This window comes from Nannochloropsis gaditana, assembly GCF_000240725.1.
Source record: "Nannochloropsis gaditana CCMP526 unplaced genomic scaffold scaffold324, whole genome shotgun sequence".
NCBI classification, from domain to species: domain Eukaryota; class Eustigmatophyceae; order Eustigmatales; family Monodopsidaceae; genus Microchloropsis; species Microchloropsis gaditana.
Window position 1 is genome coordinate 5,320 of NW_005803629.1, and position 15,450 is coordinate 20,769.

At 57.1% G+C, this 15,450-nt stretch overlaps 1 protein-coding gene across 1 annotated transcript; it reads right to left on the reverse strand.

Moving 5' to 3' along the window:
* Positions 1-3,859: 3,859 nt before the first annotated feature.
* On the reverse strand, positions 3,860-4,132 carry NGA_2052410 (dna-directed rna polymerase iii largest; the record flags this gene model as incomplete). Its single annotated transcript, XM_005854994.1, has 1 exon — positions 3,860-4,132. A coding segment is annotated over one exon (273 nt), but the record flags the coding sequence as incomplete, so codon positions are not given.
* Between the last annotated feature and the right edge of the window lie 11,318 nt (positions 4,133-15,450).

The following is a 15,450-nucleotide window of genomic DNA, read 5'->3' on the forward strand; positions in this document are numbered from 1 at the left end:
CCCTCGACGTTTGGGTGACGATGGAACCGGAAGCTCCACACTATGCTATCAAGCAGGAAGCCATGGCGCGCCTGGGTCTATGCCCGCCTTTCCTCCTGACCAAAAAGGCCCCCGTGGTCTCTCCCAGCCTCCTCGCCGCCGTCCGCATCCAGCGAGCCCGAGACTCGGCCGACTTGAAGTGCCTGGAGAGTGCTTTAAAGGGACCCTTGAGCTCTTGCAATGAGAAGGAGGCGCTGAACGCACTGCACATGGCGTTGACAGCGATGCGAGGGCAATTGGACATGAGAGGAGGAAGGAAGCGGATGGGCCTGGTGGAGACCAAGCAAGCGCTTGGAAAGGTGGCGATGGAGGGAAAAAGACCACTCGAGCCCGGGGAGGAGGAAGGGAATCACGCGGCAATCCGCATGTTGGCGCCCGGAAGGGAGGACGGTGATGAAGAGGCAGAGGTCGTGCGCTTGATCTTAGAGAGTGAATACGAACTCCTGGGGCGAGGCCTGGAGACCGTGAGGAGGCTGCGGGGGACTTTAGAGATCCAAAACGGGATAGAGGACAAGAACACATGCGATCGATAGATAAAAATGAAAATGGATGGCAACTTTTCAAAAAAAGCGAAGCTACTCTTTCAATTGTTCGTGCCTCCCAAGTTTATTTCGAGTTAAATGCTTGTCGGTCATTTCGACAACGCAAAAAGGCAGAATTGTTACGTCAAGTCGAAGCAGAATTTGTTGCATATCTTCACAAAGAGAGACGTGGCTTTCATGTTTCCAACAGGCTGTCGGTGAATATCGGAATCATTTATAAACATGCCAGCTATTTCAGCCAAAACTCCGCTCTGCCTCCACAAGCATTGCTCAGTGTGGAAATTGTCAGTCTCACGCCCGCCAGCGCTTGTCCCCGGACGGGCAAGTTCATCCACCCGTGCCAATTACACCCGCAGGCGTCCAGAGAAGCAAAGACTCTCCAGGGTTACGACACGCCCACCTGAGACACACTCCAGCCTTTCCTCTCCATCCCTCTCCTTCTCAAGGCCCTGTCGGCAGCAGGCGCATGAGTCGGCGCTTCCGCAAGCGGCCCATATCCGCGGGATAGGCCTTGTACACCGCGAAGAGCGCCGAGACCAGCCCCGCCGTGCCGATGATGCCGTCGTGCAGCCGGAACCCGAGCGTGTGCAGAGGCAAGTCGAAGCCCGGGGTGTTGCAGGCCACCAGGAAGTCGCACGAGACCCGAATGAGGTCCCCGACCAGGTCGAAGCGCTTCACGCTCGCCTGCGCCATCTCCTCCAATGACTCTTCCACGTCTGCCTCCGCCACCGTGTCTCCCCCCTGCGGCTGGCTGCTGCTGCTACTACTACTGCTGCTGCTGGCTGTGAGCGTTCCATTTTCCATTTCCTTCCTACCGTGGGCGTCGCTGTGCCCATGCCCATTCGCCTCCACCTTTCCGTCCCTCCCCATCGCCCTTTCCTCCGCCGCCCCGCCTACTACATGGTTGCTGGAACGCGCCTTCAATAGCGCTGCCGCCTTATCCTCGAGGCGACTTCGCTCCTTCCCGTTGCGATCTAGGTCGTAGAGCGCCAGTCCGATCGAGATCAGGTTGGCTAGGGTCCATGCCGCGCCGTCTCGGGCCACAGCCGTCCGCTGGTCGAAGCTGGAGAGCTTGGCGTTGATGAGGAAGCAGGTGTTGTCATAGTACCAATAAATGGCCATGGCCGCCGCCCGCACCATCAAGAGGTTTCGGCGCCAAAGCGGGGACTTGGAGTCGGCGCACAGAGCCTGCAGCTTCTCCAGCTCCTCCAGGGTCCGGAAGAGGTGGAAGCATTTTCGCGCCATTTGGGAAGCCCGGAACATTTTCTCAAAGCGTGGACCGCGGATCTTGTCCTGGGGGGCGTATGTCTTGTGATACCACCACAGGAAGCGGCAGGCGTACTGGATGGTCTGTGCAGTGCGAGGGGGTAAGGAACTCAGCGACCATCACGAAGATCGCTTTGAAGAAAGGCTTCACGCTTCTCTCCCTTTCTTGACCTCGCAGATACGTGATAACGAAATCCTTCATGGACGGTCCACCTCCCAGAGATTACCCCTCCCTACCTTGGTGACTTTGTCTCGGCCCTCCAATGACCGAATAAGCGCCACCACCGACTTGAGAGAGATAGGCAATTTCGTGCTGTATGAATCCTGTAGTCCAAGCCAATACGCAAGGTCCAGGGGCCGTGTCAAGCCCTCCGCACCATTGGGAGAGACACGCACAATACAAGGTGGAGCAGCTACCTCCGTCAGGGCCCTGTTGTCTTTGTACGGCCCCCTTCGACAACATGATGCTGGGACGCGAGATGCCATGTTTTATAAAAGGTACCGATCCCCCTTCTCTTTATGAAGCTTGATTTTTGGTTGCCGCAAAGTGTCTTTTATAGCCTTCGCGTTGCACAGAGCTCTCCTCAGTTAGGGCAGAACAGACGGCGCCTCCCTCAGGCTGTATGCTCCCTCCTTCAACGCGGACGATGGCGTCTCAAAGCCGAAAGCCTGATGGAAAAGATCTCAGGCTCAAGTCTCCCGAAAGAAATGTCTCCTGTCAGATGCATTATTACGGAGATGGGGAAGTGAGACGGCTGAACGTGCCTTACGTTACAGGGCTGATTGCTTCTCAGAGGTATAGCTTGAAGAAGCTCCGTGTACTCTCATCTCTCCCACGTCCCGGGCAAAGTCCTAAAGTCACAAATCCACGCCAAGAGGGGCACGGTCCTCCCGAAAGCTGGAAAGGTGCCGTTCTAGCTTCTTCTCGACACGATTCACCGCACGGTTTCTTCCCCCCTCCCGGACGCGCCGATCCGATGGACATCTATGAACGGGATACAGTCCTGCGTGTTCTATCTCGGTGCCGCGATCGCCTCCACCCACACTCATACGCCCCGCGTCCAGGGCCCTTTTTGTCTTAGCAACCAGAAAAATCGGAACTTCGCTCCTCTGACGTGTTTTTTCGAAGACGTCTATCTATTCCGATATTTCATCTTTTCATGTCTCACTATCTCCCCCAAATCGTAATGGATTATGTGCCTAAGCGTAGCTTTGTTTAGCCTCCCCACTCTTTTGGAATGCATGAGAACAGGCTTGCTCGACCATTTGTCCGTATGAAATCTCACTTTAGCCGACACTATTGTATTTCACCTATCATTTGAAATCTTTTATTTCAAACTCCCGGTGTTGATTTTCGTTTTTCCGAATGATGCATGATAAGTCCTAAGTCCGATTCACGCTCCTCTCTGTACGTGTCAGACGCGCTCACCGCGGCTTATCCCTGGATCCATGACTTTGACTTCTTTCCCTTCTTGATCCTATCCACCTTCGTGTGAAGGGTGAATTTTCATCGTGTCGCTTCTGTGTATTTCACAATTCATCCCTCCTCCTCTCCTTGACAGAGCGGCCTGACTCCCTCTCCTTCTCAGCGCCATGAAGGAGCCAGTGCGGGGAGAAATTGCCCCAAAAAAGATAAGCCACATCCAATTTGGGTTGCTATCTGCGAATCAAATTGAGCGCATTTCGGAATTTCAGGTGTACCGCTCAGACCTCTTTACCATGCCACACCGTGCACCCGCCCCCAATAGCCCCCTCGACCCCCGCCTCGGCGTTTCGGACAAGACCTCTTCGTGCGCCACCTGCAAGCGCAAGTTGACCGATTGCGCGGGCCATTTCGGCCACGTTAAGTTAGCCCTGCCCGTCTTCCACATAGGTTTCTTCAAGCACTGCCAGACGCTGCTCGCCTGCATATGCAAGACCTGCGGGCGCGTCCTCCTACCCGAGGCGGAGCGCCGCTCTTTCTTGCGACAAATGCGGTGGCCCAGCGCGGATGCCCTCCGCAAAGCCGGCATCTTTAAAAGGGTGGTAGAAAAGTGCAAGAAGGCCTCGTACTGCTTCGAGTGCAAGGCAGTGAACGGGAAGATCAAGAAGATCGCGGGCGCCGCCACCCTCAAGCTCGTGCACGAGAGGTACAGTGGGCGGAACGGAGGGGTGGAGCACCAGGCGCTGGCTCGGGCCATGAAGACGGCCCTCGCCCACAACCGGGAGATCGCGAACCACCTGGACAAGGCCCAGGAGGACATGAGCCCCCTCCGTGTGTACCAGCTCTTCCAGAAGATCACGGACGAGGACGCGGTCGTCCTTTGGCTGGACCCCAAGCACGGCCGGCCCGAGGACCTGCTGCTCCACAACCTTCTGGTGCCTCCCGTGCCCATCCGGCCTTCAGTGGCCATGGAGGTGGGGGGCGGCTCCAACGAGGACGACTTGACCACGCAGCTGGTGGAGATCCTGCAGATCAACCACTCGGTGCGCATGCTCCTGGCGGGGGGGGGGCAGCAGCAGTCCATCATGGAGCAGTGGGGCTTCGAGCAGGCCCAGGTCTCGCGTTTCATCAACGGGGAGCTCCCGGGGAGCCAGCAGCACTACGGGGAGAAGAAGATCCGAGGCCTGTGCCAGCGCCTCAAGGGGAAGAGCGGGCGCTTTCGGGGCAACCTCTCGGGGAAACGCGTCGACTTCTCCGGCCGCACCGTCATCTCCCCGGACCCTAACCTGGCCATTGACCAGGTGGGAGTGCCCCTGCAGGTGGCCAAGATCATGACCTACCCCGAGCGCGTCTCGGCCTCGAACCGGGAGCGTCTGAAGCGCCTTGTCCTGAACGGCCCTTCCCACCACCCCGGCGCCAACATCATCCGGCCTTCGGGCGACAATGCCTTCACCAAGAGCCTCAGCTACGCGGACGAGCGGCAGCGGCGGAAGATGGCGGAGGATCTGAAGCTGGGGGACGTGGTGGAGCGGCACATGGTGGATGAGGACGTCGTTCTCTTCAACCGACAGCCCTCCCTGCACAAGCTCTCCATCATGGCCCACCGGGTCAAGGTCATGCCCTGGCGGACCTTCCGCTTCAACGAGTGCGTGTGCGCGCCCTACAACGCCGACTTCGACGGCGACGAGATGAACATGCACCTGCCCCAGACGGAGGAGGCGCGGGCGGAGGCGGCCACCCTGATGGGCGTGACCTCGAACCTGGTGACTCCGCGGAATGGAGAGCCCATGGTGGCGGCCACGCAGGATTTCATCACAGGCGCCTACCTGCTCACCCAGAAGGACGTCTTCCTCACGCGCGAGGCCTTCTGTCGCCTCGCCGCGTACCTAGGAGACGCAGCCGAGCACATTGACCTTCCTCCCCCCTCCATCGTCTGGCCCCACCAGCTCTGGACGGGCAAGCAAGTCTTCAGCCTCCTAATCAAGGCCTCGCACCGCGTGGATTGCGACGTGAACCTGGAAATGGAGGAGCGGAACTACTCCAAGGCGGAGGCCATGGCCTACCTCTGCCCTCAGGACGGCTTTGTATGCATCCGGCGTAGCGAGCTTGTCTCGGGCAACCTGTGCAAGAAGACCCTGGGTGGACAGAAGGGGGGCCTCTACTACGTGCTGCTCAGGGACAAGGGGGCTGAGCACGCGGCTAGGTGCATGAACCGGCTTGCCAAGCTCTGCGGGCGCCTGATCGGGGGGCATCGGGGGTTTTCCATCGGCATTGACGACGTGATGCCCTCCCCCGTGCTCTTGGACCTGAAGCGAGTCTTGCTCGAGGCGGGCTTCAGCAAGTGCGACGAACAGATCCGGCTCTATGAGACGGGGAAGCTTCCTTTGAAACCGGGCTGCAATTCGTTGCAATCCTTGGAGTCGGAGCTGAACTCGGTCCTGGGAGGGATCCGACGCAAGTGCGGGGAGGAGGCTTTGCAGAAGCTCCCCTGGCACAACGCGCCGCGGATCATGACCGAGTGCGGGTCCAAGGGCTCCGACATCAACATCTCCCAGATGATGGCCATCCTTGGCCAGCAGTCCGTGGGGGGCAAGCGCATCGAGAACGGCTTTGTCAACCGAACTCTGCCCCATTTCCGCCCCGAATCCCTCTTCCCCGCCGCCCGAGGCTTTGTGCCCAATTCCTTCTTCTCGGGGCTCACGGCCACCGAGTTCTTCTTCCACACCATGGGCGGGAGGGAGGGGCTGGTGGACACGGCGGTGAAGACGGCAGAGACTGGCTACATGGCCCGCCGGCTCATGAAGGCCCTGGAGGACCTCTCCCTCCAGTACGATGACACAGTGCGGAACTCGGAGAAGACGGTCATCCAGTTCGTCTACGGGGACGACGGCCTCGATCCGGCCAAGATGGAAGACCAGAGTGCCCTCTTGGCCTTTGGCGCCGGAGATCATTCGCTGGGCGAGCACGGGGAGAAAGGGAAGGGGCCTCCCAGGCGGAAGAAAGCGCGCGCGGGCGCCGACCGGCCCGTGAACTTCCCTCGCCTCCTCCTCCAGACCCTGGCCACGCACAAAGCCCCCCATGAGCGCCCGCTATCTCCCCGACAGATCCAAGCCTTTGCCCAGGCCGCCGTGGAGTCCCCGCCCTTCCAACGCCTGCTGCCGCAGGGCCACAAATTCTTGGAGGAGATCGAGGGCTTCGCGGCCGACTTGGCCGAGGCTTTGGAATCCTTGCTGGTCTTTCTGGGCGCTCCCAAGGACGACAACCTAGAGGACGGTTACAGAGGTCTCTTGGACTTCGATGTGGACGCAGTGCGGGCCAAATTGACGGCCTTGACCGCGCTGGAGCGCCGGAACCGGGACGCGGTGGACACCGCTGAGGAGCGACGAGGGATGGGGACCCCGGCATTAGGCCAGGCTTGGCGGGAGACAGTGCAGGCGACGGTCTTCAATCTCGCCCGTATCACCGAGTCCCAGTTCCGGGTCATTTTGGAGGAGGCGCTGGGTCGTTATAACCGCGCGTGCGTCGAGCCTGGGGAGGCAGTGGGAGCCGTGGGGGCCCAAAGCATCTCGGAGCCGGCCACGCAGATGACGCTGAAAACCTTCCACTTCGCGGGCGTGGCTTCCATGAACGTAACGCTGGGGGTACCGCGTCTGAAGGAGATCATCAATGCTTCCAAGGAGATCTCCACGCCCATCATCACCGCCGCCCTTGTGCAGGACAGGTCCGAGACGGCCGCCCGCGTGGCCAAGGCGGCGATCGAGCGCACCACCATCGGCCAGGTGGCCCGCCACATCAAGGAGGTGTATGCCCCCCACATGGTCTACGTGGAGATCCTGCTCGACCAGGAGGCTATCACCAAGCTCCACCTCCGCGTGGACGCGGCCTCCGTGCGCATGGCCATTCTGCGGGGCCCGCACCGAGCGAGCGTGCTCAAGGCGCTGAAGGAGCGGGACGTCCTCTACGACCCCCGGCACCCGGACCGTCTGCGTGTCCTCCCGCCTGAGCTGAAAGAGGGCCGGGCCGGCAATGCGGTCCCGTCCGAGCGGCGGATCTACTTCGTTATCCAGGCCTTGAAGGTCGCTCTCCCGGCGGTGATGGTGCGAGGCATCAGCACGGTGAACCGCGCGATCGTGAACAAGGTGGAGGGGGAGGAGGACCGGTACAACCTGTTGATCGAGGGCTACGGCCTGGCGGACGTGATGGGCACTCCCGGCGTCGACGGAAGACAGGCCAAGTCCAACCACATCATCGAGGTGGAGCGCGTGCTTGGGATCGAGGCGGCCCGCGCGGTGGTCGGGACGGAGATCGAGAACATCATGCAGGCCTACGGCATTCGGATTGATACCCGGCACCGCATGCTCCTATCGGACGTGATGACCTTCAAAGGGGAAGTGCTGGGCATCACCCGCTTCGGCGTGGCCAAGATGCGAGAGTCCGTGCTGATGCTGGCCTCCTTCGAGAAGACAACAGACCATCTCTTCGACGCGGCTGTCCATGGTCGTACCGACGCCATCGTCGGAGTCTCCGAGTGCATCATTATGGGGATCCCCATTCCCCTGGGCACGGGCCTTTTCAAGCTCTTGCATGACGTGCCCAAGCCGGGAATCGCCACGCGGAAGGGTTTACTGGACGAGCGGGTGGAGTGAGCCATATCGGATTGGCGAGTGGAAAGAGGGAAGACGAGGTGATTGTACAGGAGGTATCCAAGAGGGAGGGCGCGCAGGACAATGTATTTATAGGGAAGAAGGGGGTCCATAGGATAGGGAGGCTGATAGTCTCAAGGCCGTAGTGTACAGGATAAGCCAAAAGCAATAAAGTACCACAACTTTTCCAGTCGAATCCTCGTGAGTCGTCCTTCATTCAATTTTATCATTACTCTACGGTCAATTTAAATTTCGTGCCTAAGCCGACAGCATACGTCAAATCATGCTTGAAGCAAACTACTTACCTCCATTCTCGAGATGACTCACTGGTCACAGCAAACGCACCTTCCCCCCTAACAATAGCTCACATTCCGGTCATGTTTTTGTGGTCCCTTCATCCATTTTTCACTTAAACGCATTCAAGTCTATCGAGGCGTGCGAGCGATCATCTCCTTCAAATCTGCATCGTGGTCTGCCAGGTTCACTTGCTTTACGCCATAGGTGTCCGCCAGGATCTGCAGGACATTTGGCGTCAGGAAAGCCGGTAGCTGAGGCCCTAACTTGATATTCTTCAAACCTAGGAAGAGCATTGTGAGGAAGACAGCCACGGCCTGCGGGAAGATCAGACGAGCAATAACATGTAAGCAAACAATGGAACATGGTGATGAAACCCTTCCTATATAAAAGCCACGACAGGTGAAACATACGGAGGGTACCCAAATCAACCAGGGTGGAGACATTCGACCGCTACGAGAATAGCATGGGTCAACCTACCTTCTGCTCGAACCAGGAAATGGCATACTGGAGGGGGAGATCGTTGACATCGCATTTGTAGACTTCCGCAAGCGCAGTGGCGACCTTAATGGCTGAGTAAGCATCATTGCCTGTGTTGCATTCAAAAGTATAAAAAACGCGACAAATAGAAAGTAAGGTCACCATACTAGGGCACAGTCGTAACTTCAAAATGATCTCACTCACATTGGCCCATATCGAGCAGACGAGGAATGCCTCCAAGTGTAGGCTCGAAGGGGAGTTTGTTCCTGAGAGAAATTGTCGAGATAGAAGTGTTAGCGCTCTTCAAGAAGAAAATTACCGGACATCTGCTTTCCCTGTCTGCCTTAAGTATCCCCTCTTACATTCGATACTTCCCACAGCCCAGTGTGAGAATGACGGCGTCACGCGGCAGACCAGTGGCAATGTCACGGAAATACGTCCGGTTTGCCTCGGCTCCGTCACAGCCGCCGATCAGGTAGAGTTGTTTGATATCTGTGCCGTGTTATGAGGACCACGAGTGTAAGATCTCACCCTCCGCTCCCTTCAACTCCTGCAGCAAAGTCTATCGGTGTTTGCGATGTCCTAAATCCACCCATGCCTGCTCCTCACTGTCTCGCCTTGAAAGCCACGCACCTCCCGTGTTGATCGCGTTCACGATGTCCCCAGCCATGGAGAGGACCGCGTCGCGACCGTACCCTGTCGTGGTCACGTTCTTAGGCTTGTCCTCTATAAATCCAGGCATGGCCAGTGCCTGCTCGATCACTGCCGGAAATTGAGAGTCCCAGTCCTTGATGTGCTTGACCCCTCGCCATCCGACAACGCCCCTGTTCACGCGGAGAAGGAGATGTCAGACGAACTCTGCCGAGAGGGGAAGGTCGCATGGCTGGTGCTGACCTGGTATAAATGCGGTCCTTGTAGGTCTTTTGCGGCTCAATCAGGCAGTTGGTCGTCACCACGACGGGGCCCTGGAAGGGAAAATGAGCGGGAGGGCGGGGAAGACAGAAGGAGCAGCGATGTGCCATGAGGAATTTCCGCCTTTACTATTGCATCGCCCAACGCTCGTCCTGTGCAATGTCTCAAAGGGGTATACATGTGTATAAACGGATAGATTAGAAAGCGAGGCCTCAAGACCCACCGGAAAACGGGCAAACTCCACTTTCTGCGCTTGCCAGGCTCCCCCGTAGTTTCCCACCAGGTGGGGGTAGGCCTCTCGGATCTTGGGGTAACCGAAGGCGGGGAGGAGCTCGCCGTGGCTGTTGCGGTGGCATGAAGAAATGAAAAATAAAAGAGACAAGAGAGAGGTCGAGTTTCAAAATCTCCACAGCTTGCACGGCCTCGTCCATCCCTCTTTCCTTCTCCCTCCAAATATTTCGACTACGTGTCCCTCCCCCTCGAACGCACGTATAGACGTTGATGCCCCTGCCCGCCGTCCGCTTCAAAATTTCCTCCAAGTCCCGGAGGTCGTGACCCGAGACGGCGATGCACTTGCCTTTCACCGGCGTCGTGCGGACCTCCGTGGGGCGGGGGTGGCCGTACCTCCCTGTGGACCCGGCGTCCAGGAGCTCCATCACTTCCAGGTTGGTTTCTCCGCATCGAAGGGCCAGCTTCAGAAGACCCTCCGTGCTCTGACTAGGGAGGTTGGCCAGGGCGGCCATGGCCTCATGGATGAAGGCGTAGACCGCCTCGCTCTCCTTGCCGAGGATCCGGGCATGGTCCGCGTAAGCCGCTGTGCCCTTGAGGCCGTAGAGGAGCAGCTCGCCCAGAGACCAGGCGTCGGGGTTCGGGGCCAACTCCTTCCGGTGGTTTACCCCCACCATGTGCCCGATCGTTTCGAGTTTGCCGGCCTGGCCTTGCAAGGCGCTTAAGTCCATCTCGGCGGGCCCCGACAAGCGCGCACTCTCAATCTGCTTCCCCGCCACCGCCTTCTCATACAGAGACTTGGCACGGTCACGCGCCTCCTCAGCCTCCGCAAGAAATGCCACGAAGCGATCAGCGTCGAAATTGACATTCGTGAGGGTGCTGTTACATGGTGAGGGAGTGCTGCAAGGTTACAAGCTGCCGTCACTAACGTCCTCGCCGCCCCCAAATCTCTTACCTGAACAGGCTGTCCAGAAGGAAGCGATCTACGGATACGTCCGACAATCCACCGTGCACGCGGGCCAGATGCGCGTACTGTGAAATTCCCATTGAGTAGTGCACAAGCAGGTCTTGAAGAGCGGCCGTCTCGGGGGTCTTTCCGCAAACCCCTTGAACCGAGCCTTCCGCGGGGCTGCAGGCCTTCCCGTGCTTGGTTTGTTCGCACTGGAAGCACATCATATCGTTGTTCCCAGCAGTGTTTTTTTCCAGTGTATCGATAGTGGATGCTCTCCGGGACAACACACGGAAACGAGGCGCACATTTGAAGACACTAGGCGTTGTGTGCAAAGAACGAACAAACCCCACAGAGGCGATGGTGACGCTTGGACGCGAACTTGCGAGACATTGTTGCATCGATAAGAATGCAAGCGGCAGGAGGCGACGATTATGTGTCGTTAGCATGGTGGTGGTGCTTGTTTGACTCGAGGTCGCTGGGTGCTTTTCATTGAGAAGGAAGGGACATGTCACGATCCGGCAGTGAGGACTGCAGATTCAGTAGGAATTATCACGCAACAATTGCTCACTTGCTCTAGAGTATGCGTGATTACTGTTGTCGACGGTTTTTGAAACATGTTTAACCGGCAAAAAAAGAAACACATGCCACTCGTACGCTGAAGGAAGAGCGTGAACCTGAACCAGAGGGAGATAAACGAAGAACACATGGCCCTTGGAAGATCAACTTGTGACGCCATACGTTTGCTAGGCCAAGATCTAATAATTACCTGCATTACCACCAGACTTATTACCACCGCATTGTCAAATTGGTTTTAATCAATCCAAATCAAGTTTTATAATTGCTCAATCACCATCCTGGATCACTTTCCGGGTCTCAAAGGCTAACTTTTAACCTCCTCCCTCCTCCAACGGCCCTCGCTGCTTGCCGCCCCATAAAATGCAGCCACTCGCCGTCTCCCCGCCCGGCCATGGAGGCCTACAAAGTCCCGGAGGCGATTTTCCGTCGCGTTTTTTGGGCAGAACGGTGTCAATGGAATTTTTCCGTGTAGGACGAGGTCAATAATTTGTTTCTAATTCCATCCGCAGACTGAGGACAGCGACCTGTGCAGCATGAGCCCCATTGGTACCATCCCTGCGAGGTCAGACACCTCTGATGCTGTCTCCCATCCTGATGCACATGAAGAGGTATCGCTGGATCCTAGCGCTTTTAGGCGAACTTTCCGTGTGGCAGCCTTGCGTCTTCCTGCGAAATATTGCAATTCCGCGGTCAAACAATTACAACCACATCTGCTTCGACTCCGGCACGTGAAGGGGATCGTAAAGCCTGAAGATGGCGGCGATACACACCGCCTGTTGCTGCTCGCAACTGAAGTCAATGAGCAACACGAAGACACAGCTGTAGAGCTTACTGACCTTCCGGATGATGTCAAAACTTTTGTGCATGCAACAAATGTAAGTTTATGGTGTCGACGGCTAAGATATATGCCACAGACACTTTGTTGCTTCTTCTGCCCCTGATAATGTAAAGACGTCTCCCAGCGTTCTCTCTACTCGAAGGAAAAAATGGAGAGAAATTAGCAGGGTCTGTATGTGCAACGTACTTCTCCTACCGAGCGATACATTCCTTACCTTACATGCGTGCTCTGCGTCCACCTACCCGATTTTGATGTGTATACAATGCCTTGCATATTGACCACCCCTTACCACTTGCGACTCGGACGCAGGCACAAGAGGACCCGACGCCCGCCGCCGAGGCAGAGCCCCCTTGCTCGCGAGTCTCACTGACCACGCACCAGGTGCACCTCGACTACGCGTCTTTCTCGGCGGAAGAGGTGCTCAGGCAGGTGTTCGCCCCGCTTCGTCTCGAGGCCCCTACGTCCTTCGAAACCGTCGACCACGTTGCGCACCTCAACCTCCGCGACGCGCACCTCCCTTACAAAAGGCTCATCGCCCAAGTCATTCTGGACAAGAACGCGCCCCGCATCCGCACGGTGGTGAACAAGCTCGGGAGCATTCAGACCCAGTACAGGACATTCCCCCTGGAGGTCCTCGCGGGCGAGAGCGATTTGAACGTGTCCGTGCGAGAGGCGGGTGCCACTTTCCGGTTCAATTTCGCCGAGGTGTACTGGAACAGCCGGCTCTCCACCGAGCACGCGCGCTTGGTCAACGCCGTTGTCGCCCATTTCCACGCCAGCCGCCCGAGGGTCCCCCTCGCCTCCTGCGTCGTCTGGGACGTGTTCGCCGGCGTGGGCCCGTTCGCCATTCCCTTGGGCCTGAGGGGCTGCGTCGTGCACGCCAACGACCTCAACCCTCGCTCCCACCACTACCTCGTCGACAACATCGCTCGCAACAAGGTGGGCGCCTACGTGACGCCCTACAACCGGGACGGGCGGGACTTTTTGAGGGAGCGAGCGCGGCAACACCAACCCGTGGACCACATCATCATGAACCTCCCGGCCACCGCGCTCGAATTCTTGGATACTTTTGCCGCGGAGAGGGAGGAAACCGCAGGCGAAGAGGAGGGAAGGTCCCGAGGGCTCTTCGATTACCTGGAAGCGCGACCCATCGTGCACGCATACTGCTTCAGCAAAGCCGAGGATCCCACAGCGGAGGCCCTGGCGCGCGCCTCCGCGATACTCGGATGTGCGCTCGTGAATGGCAAAAACGGGGTAAGCGTGCATCGTGTCAGAGATGTGGCTCCCAAGAAAGAGATGCTTTGTCTCTCTTTCCCCCTGCCGCGGCACTGCGAGTTTAACTTCAGTCGCAAGAGAGCGATGGAAAGCGAGAGGGAAAAGGAAGGGCGCGAGGACACGGTGGACATGGTGCAGAAACGAAGCAAGGGTGTGGGGGATGGGACGTGAGTTTTATGGCGAAATGAGAATTTTGTAAATGCAAAAAGTTGAACGAATATGTAAGACGTTCATGCATTGGGCTATCGCTTCTCATTGCGCCCGTTCTTTTTTTGTTGCTTTATTTCGGCAAAGCTTCTCATAACAAAAGACAAAAATGAGCACTACCTGGGAAACAGCAAGGCGTCATCTCACAAAGAAGCGTCGAACTTTTGGGGGGTAATGTTTGGTAGGTCGCAATTTGTCTTGCCAAGCCATAACTGTTTCTAGTAGGACCTAATGCATCGGGGCATTCTTGAAGCTGCCACTTTTCTCCCGCTAGTCGTTCATAATGAGTTCACACCCCTGTCTAATTCAGGCACGCATACACTGGAAGCAAATATAGGCAGGAAGTCGGCAATTTCGTTAACCTCCCCCTATGACCATGACGGAAGCTAGCCATGAAAATGTCTTACCACGAGCCCCAACTTGCTTTCACGCTGGTGTCTTACACCAGGTATGTATTTTTTCCGCTAATCTTTATCCTTGCAAGACACCACTCTGGCTGCTTCATTTGATCAGAGGTCGCGATTTCATTCCTTACATTTCCGTGCGACGTCCCTTTCTGTTGGTTGGAGCAGCGACAAACATCACTCACCGTTACTCCGACTCACACTGCGGACACAAAAATATCACTCAGCGTCACACGGACCAAAAAACCTTACATTGCGGGCACGACCGCAACAACCCTAACCCTCACCACCACTGGCTTCCCATTTCTCCCTGTCTGATCGCGGGTCTCTGGGTGGGTGGACTTTGCGGTGCCTGAAAGGACGGGCGGCCCCAAAATTTATCATGTATGTAATTCGCGCTGTTTGTACAATGGACAGACTCTCCATCCTCCCTTTCCTTCGCGTTTTCATGCCCGCTTGTTGAATACCCCTACAGCAAATTTCAGGCCCAAAAGCATGCAGCCACCGCCCTACGACGCTGCTATTCAACAACAGCCCTCAAAGCCTCCTCGCGGCAAATACGAGTCGTTGTCACCAACTCCAGCTTCCATGAAACAAGAAATCAAACTAATCAACAATGCAGCAGAACGTCGCAAATACGAGGATCTAGCCGATCTCTTCTCCATCATTAAGGCGACAGAACACCTGGAAATTGCCTTCGCCCGCGATGCAATAAGCGAGGACGATTACACTGCTGCTTGTAGTAAGCTTATATCACAGTTCAAATCAACCGAGGCGGCTGTGCTGGCAGCCAAGACTGTGGCAGATGCCCGTGCATTCATGACAGAATATCACATGGATTGTCCGCGTGCCGTGGAGCGATTGCTGCGTTTAGGAGTGCCCTCCACCGTGTTAAACCCCTCCGTGGACGACGGACGCGGGGATGCCATCAAAGTGGCGGAGACCGTGCAGTATTTCATCACGGCCATGGATGGTGTGCGTTTGGAGCAACGGGCCGTGGACGAGTTGCAGCCCATGCTCACGGACATCATGACAAGTCTGAGGCGGGTCCAGGGCCTTCCGGCGGAATTTCTGGGTAGCAAGAAGCTGGAGGAGTGGCTCGTGACGTTGAACGCCATGCGGGCGATGGACGCGATCACAGAGGAGCAGGCGCGGCAATTGCTGTTCGACCTCGACCAAGGTTACAGCAGCTTCCACGCCTGGCTGAAGTCCTTGGACTAGGAGAAAGAAATTCCATCCCTTGTACACATGCGGGCATGGCGGCCCCTCTCCCTGTCCGCAGTGCGGCGAGATGGGAGGAGCTGGCGGGCGTTCGACACAATCGCTGTTTCTTTGAGCGCGTCCGGTTCCGGTGGTTTCGAATGGGCGATG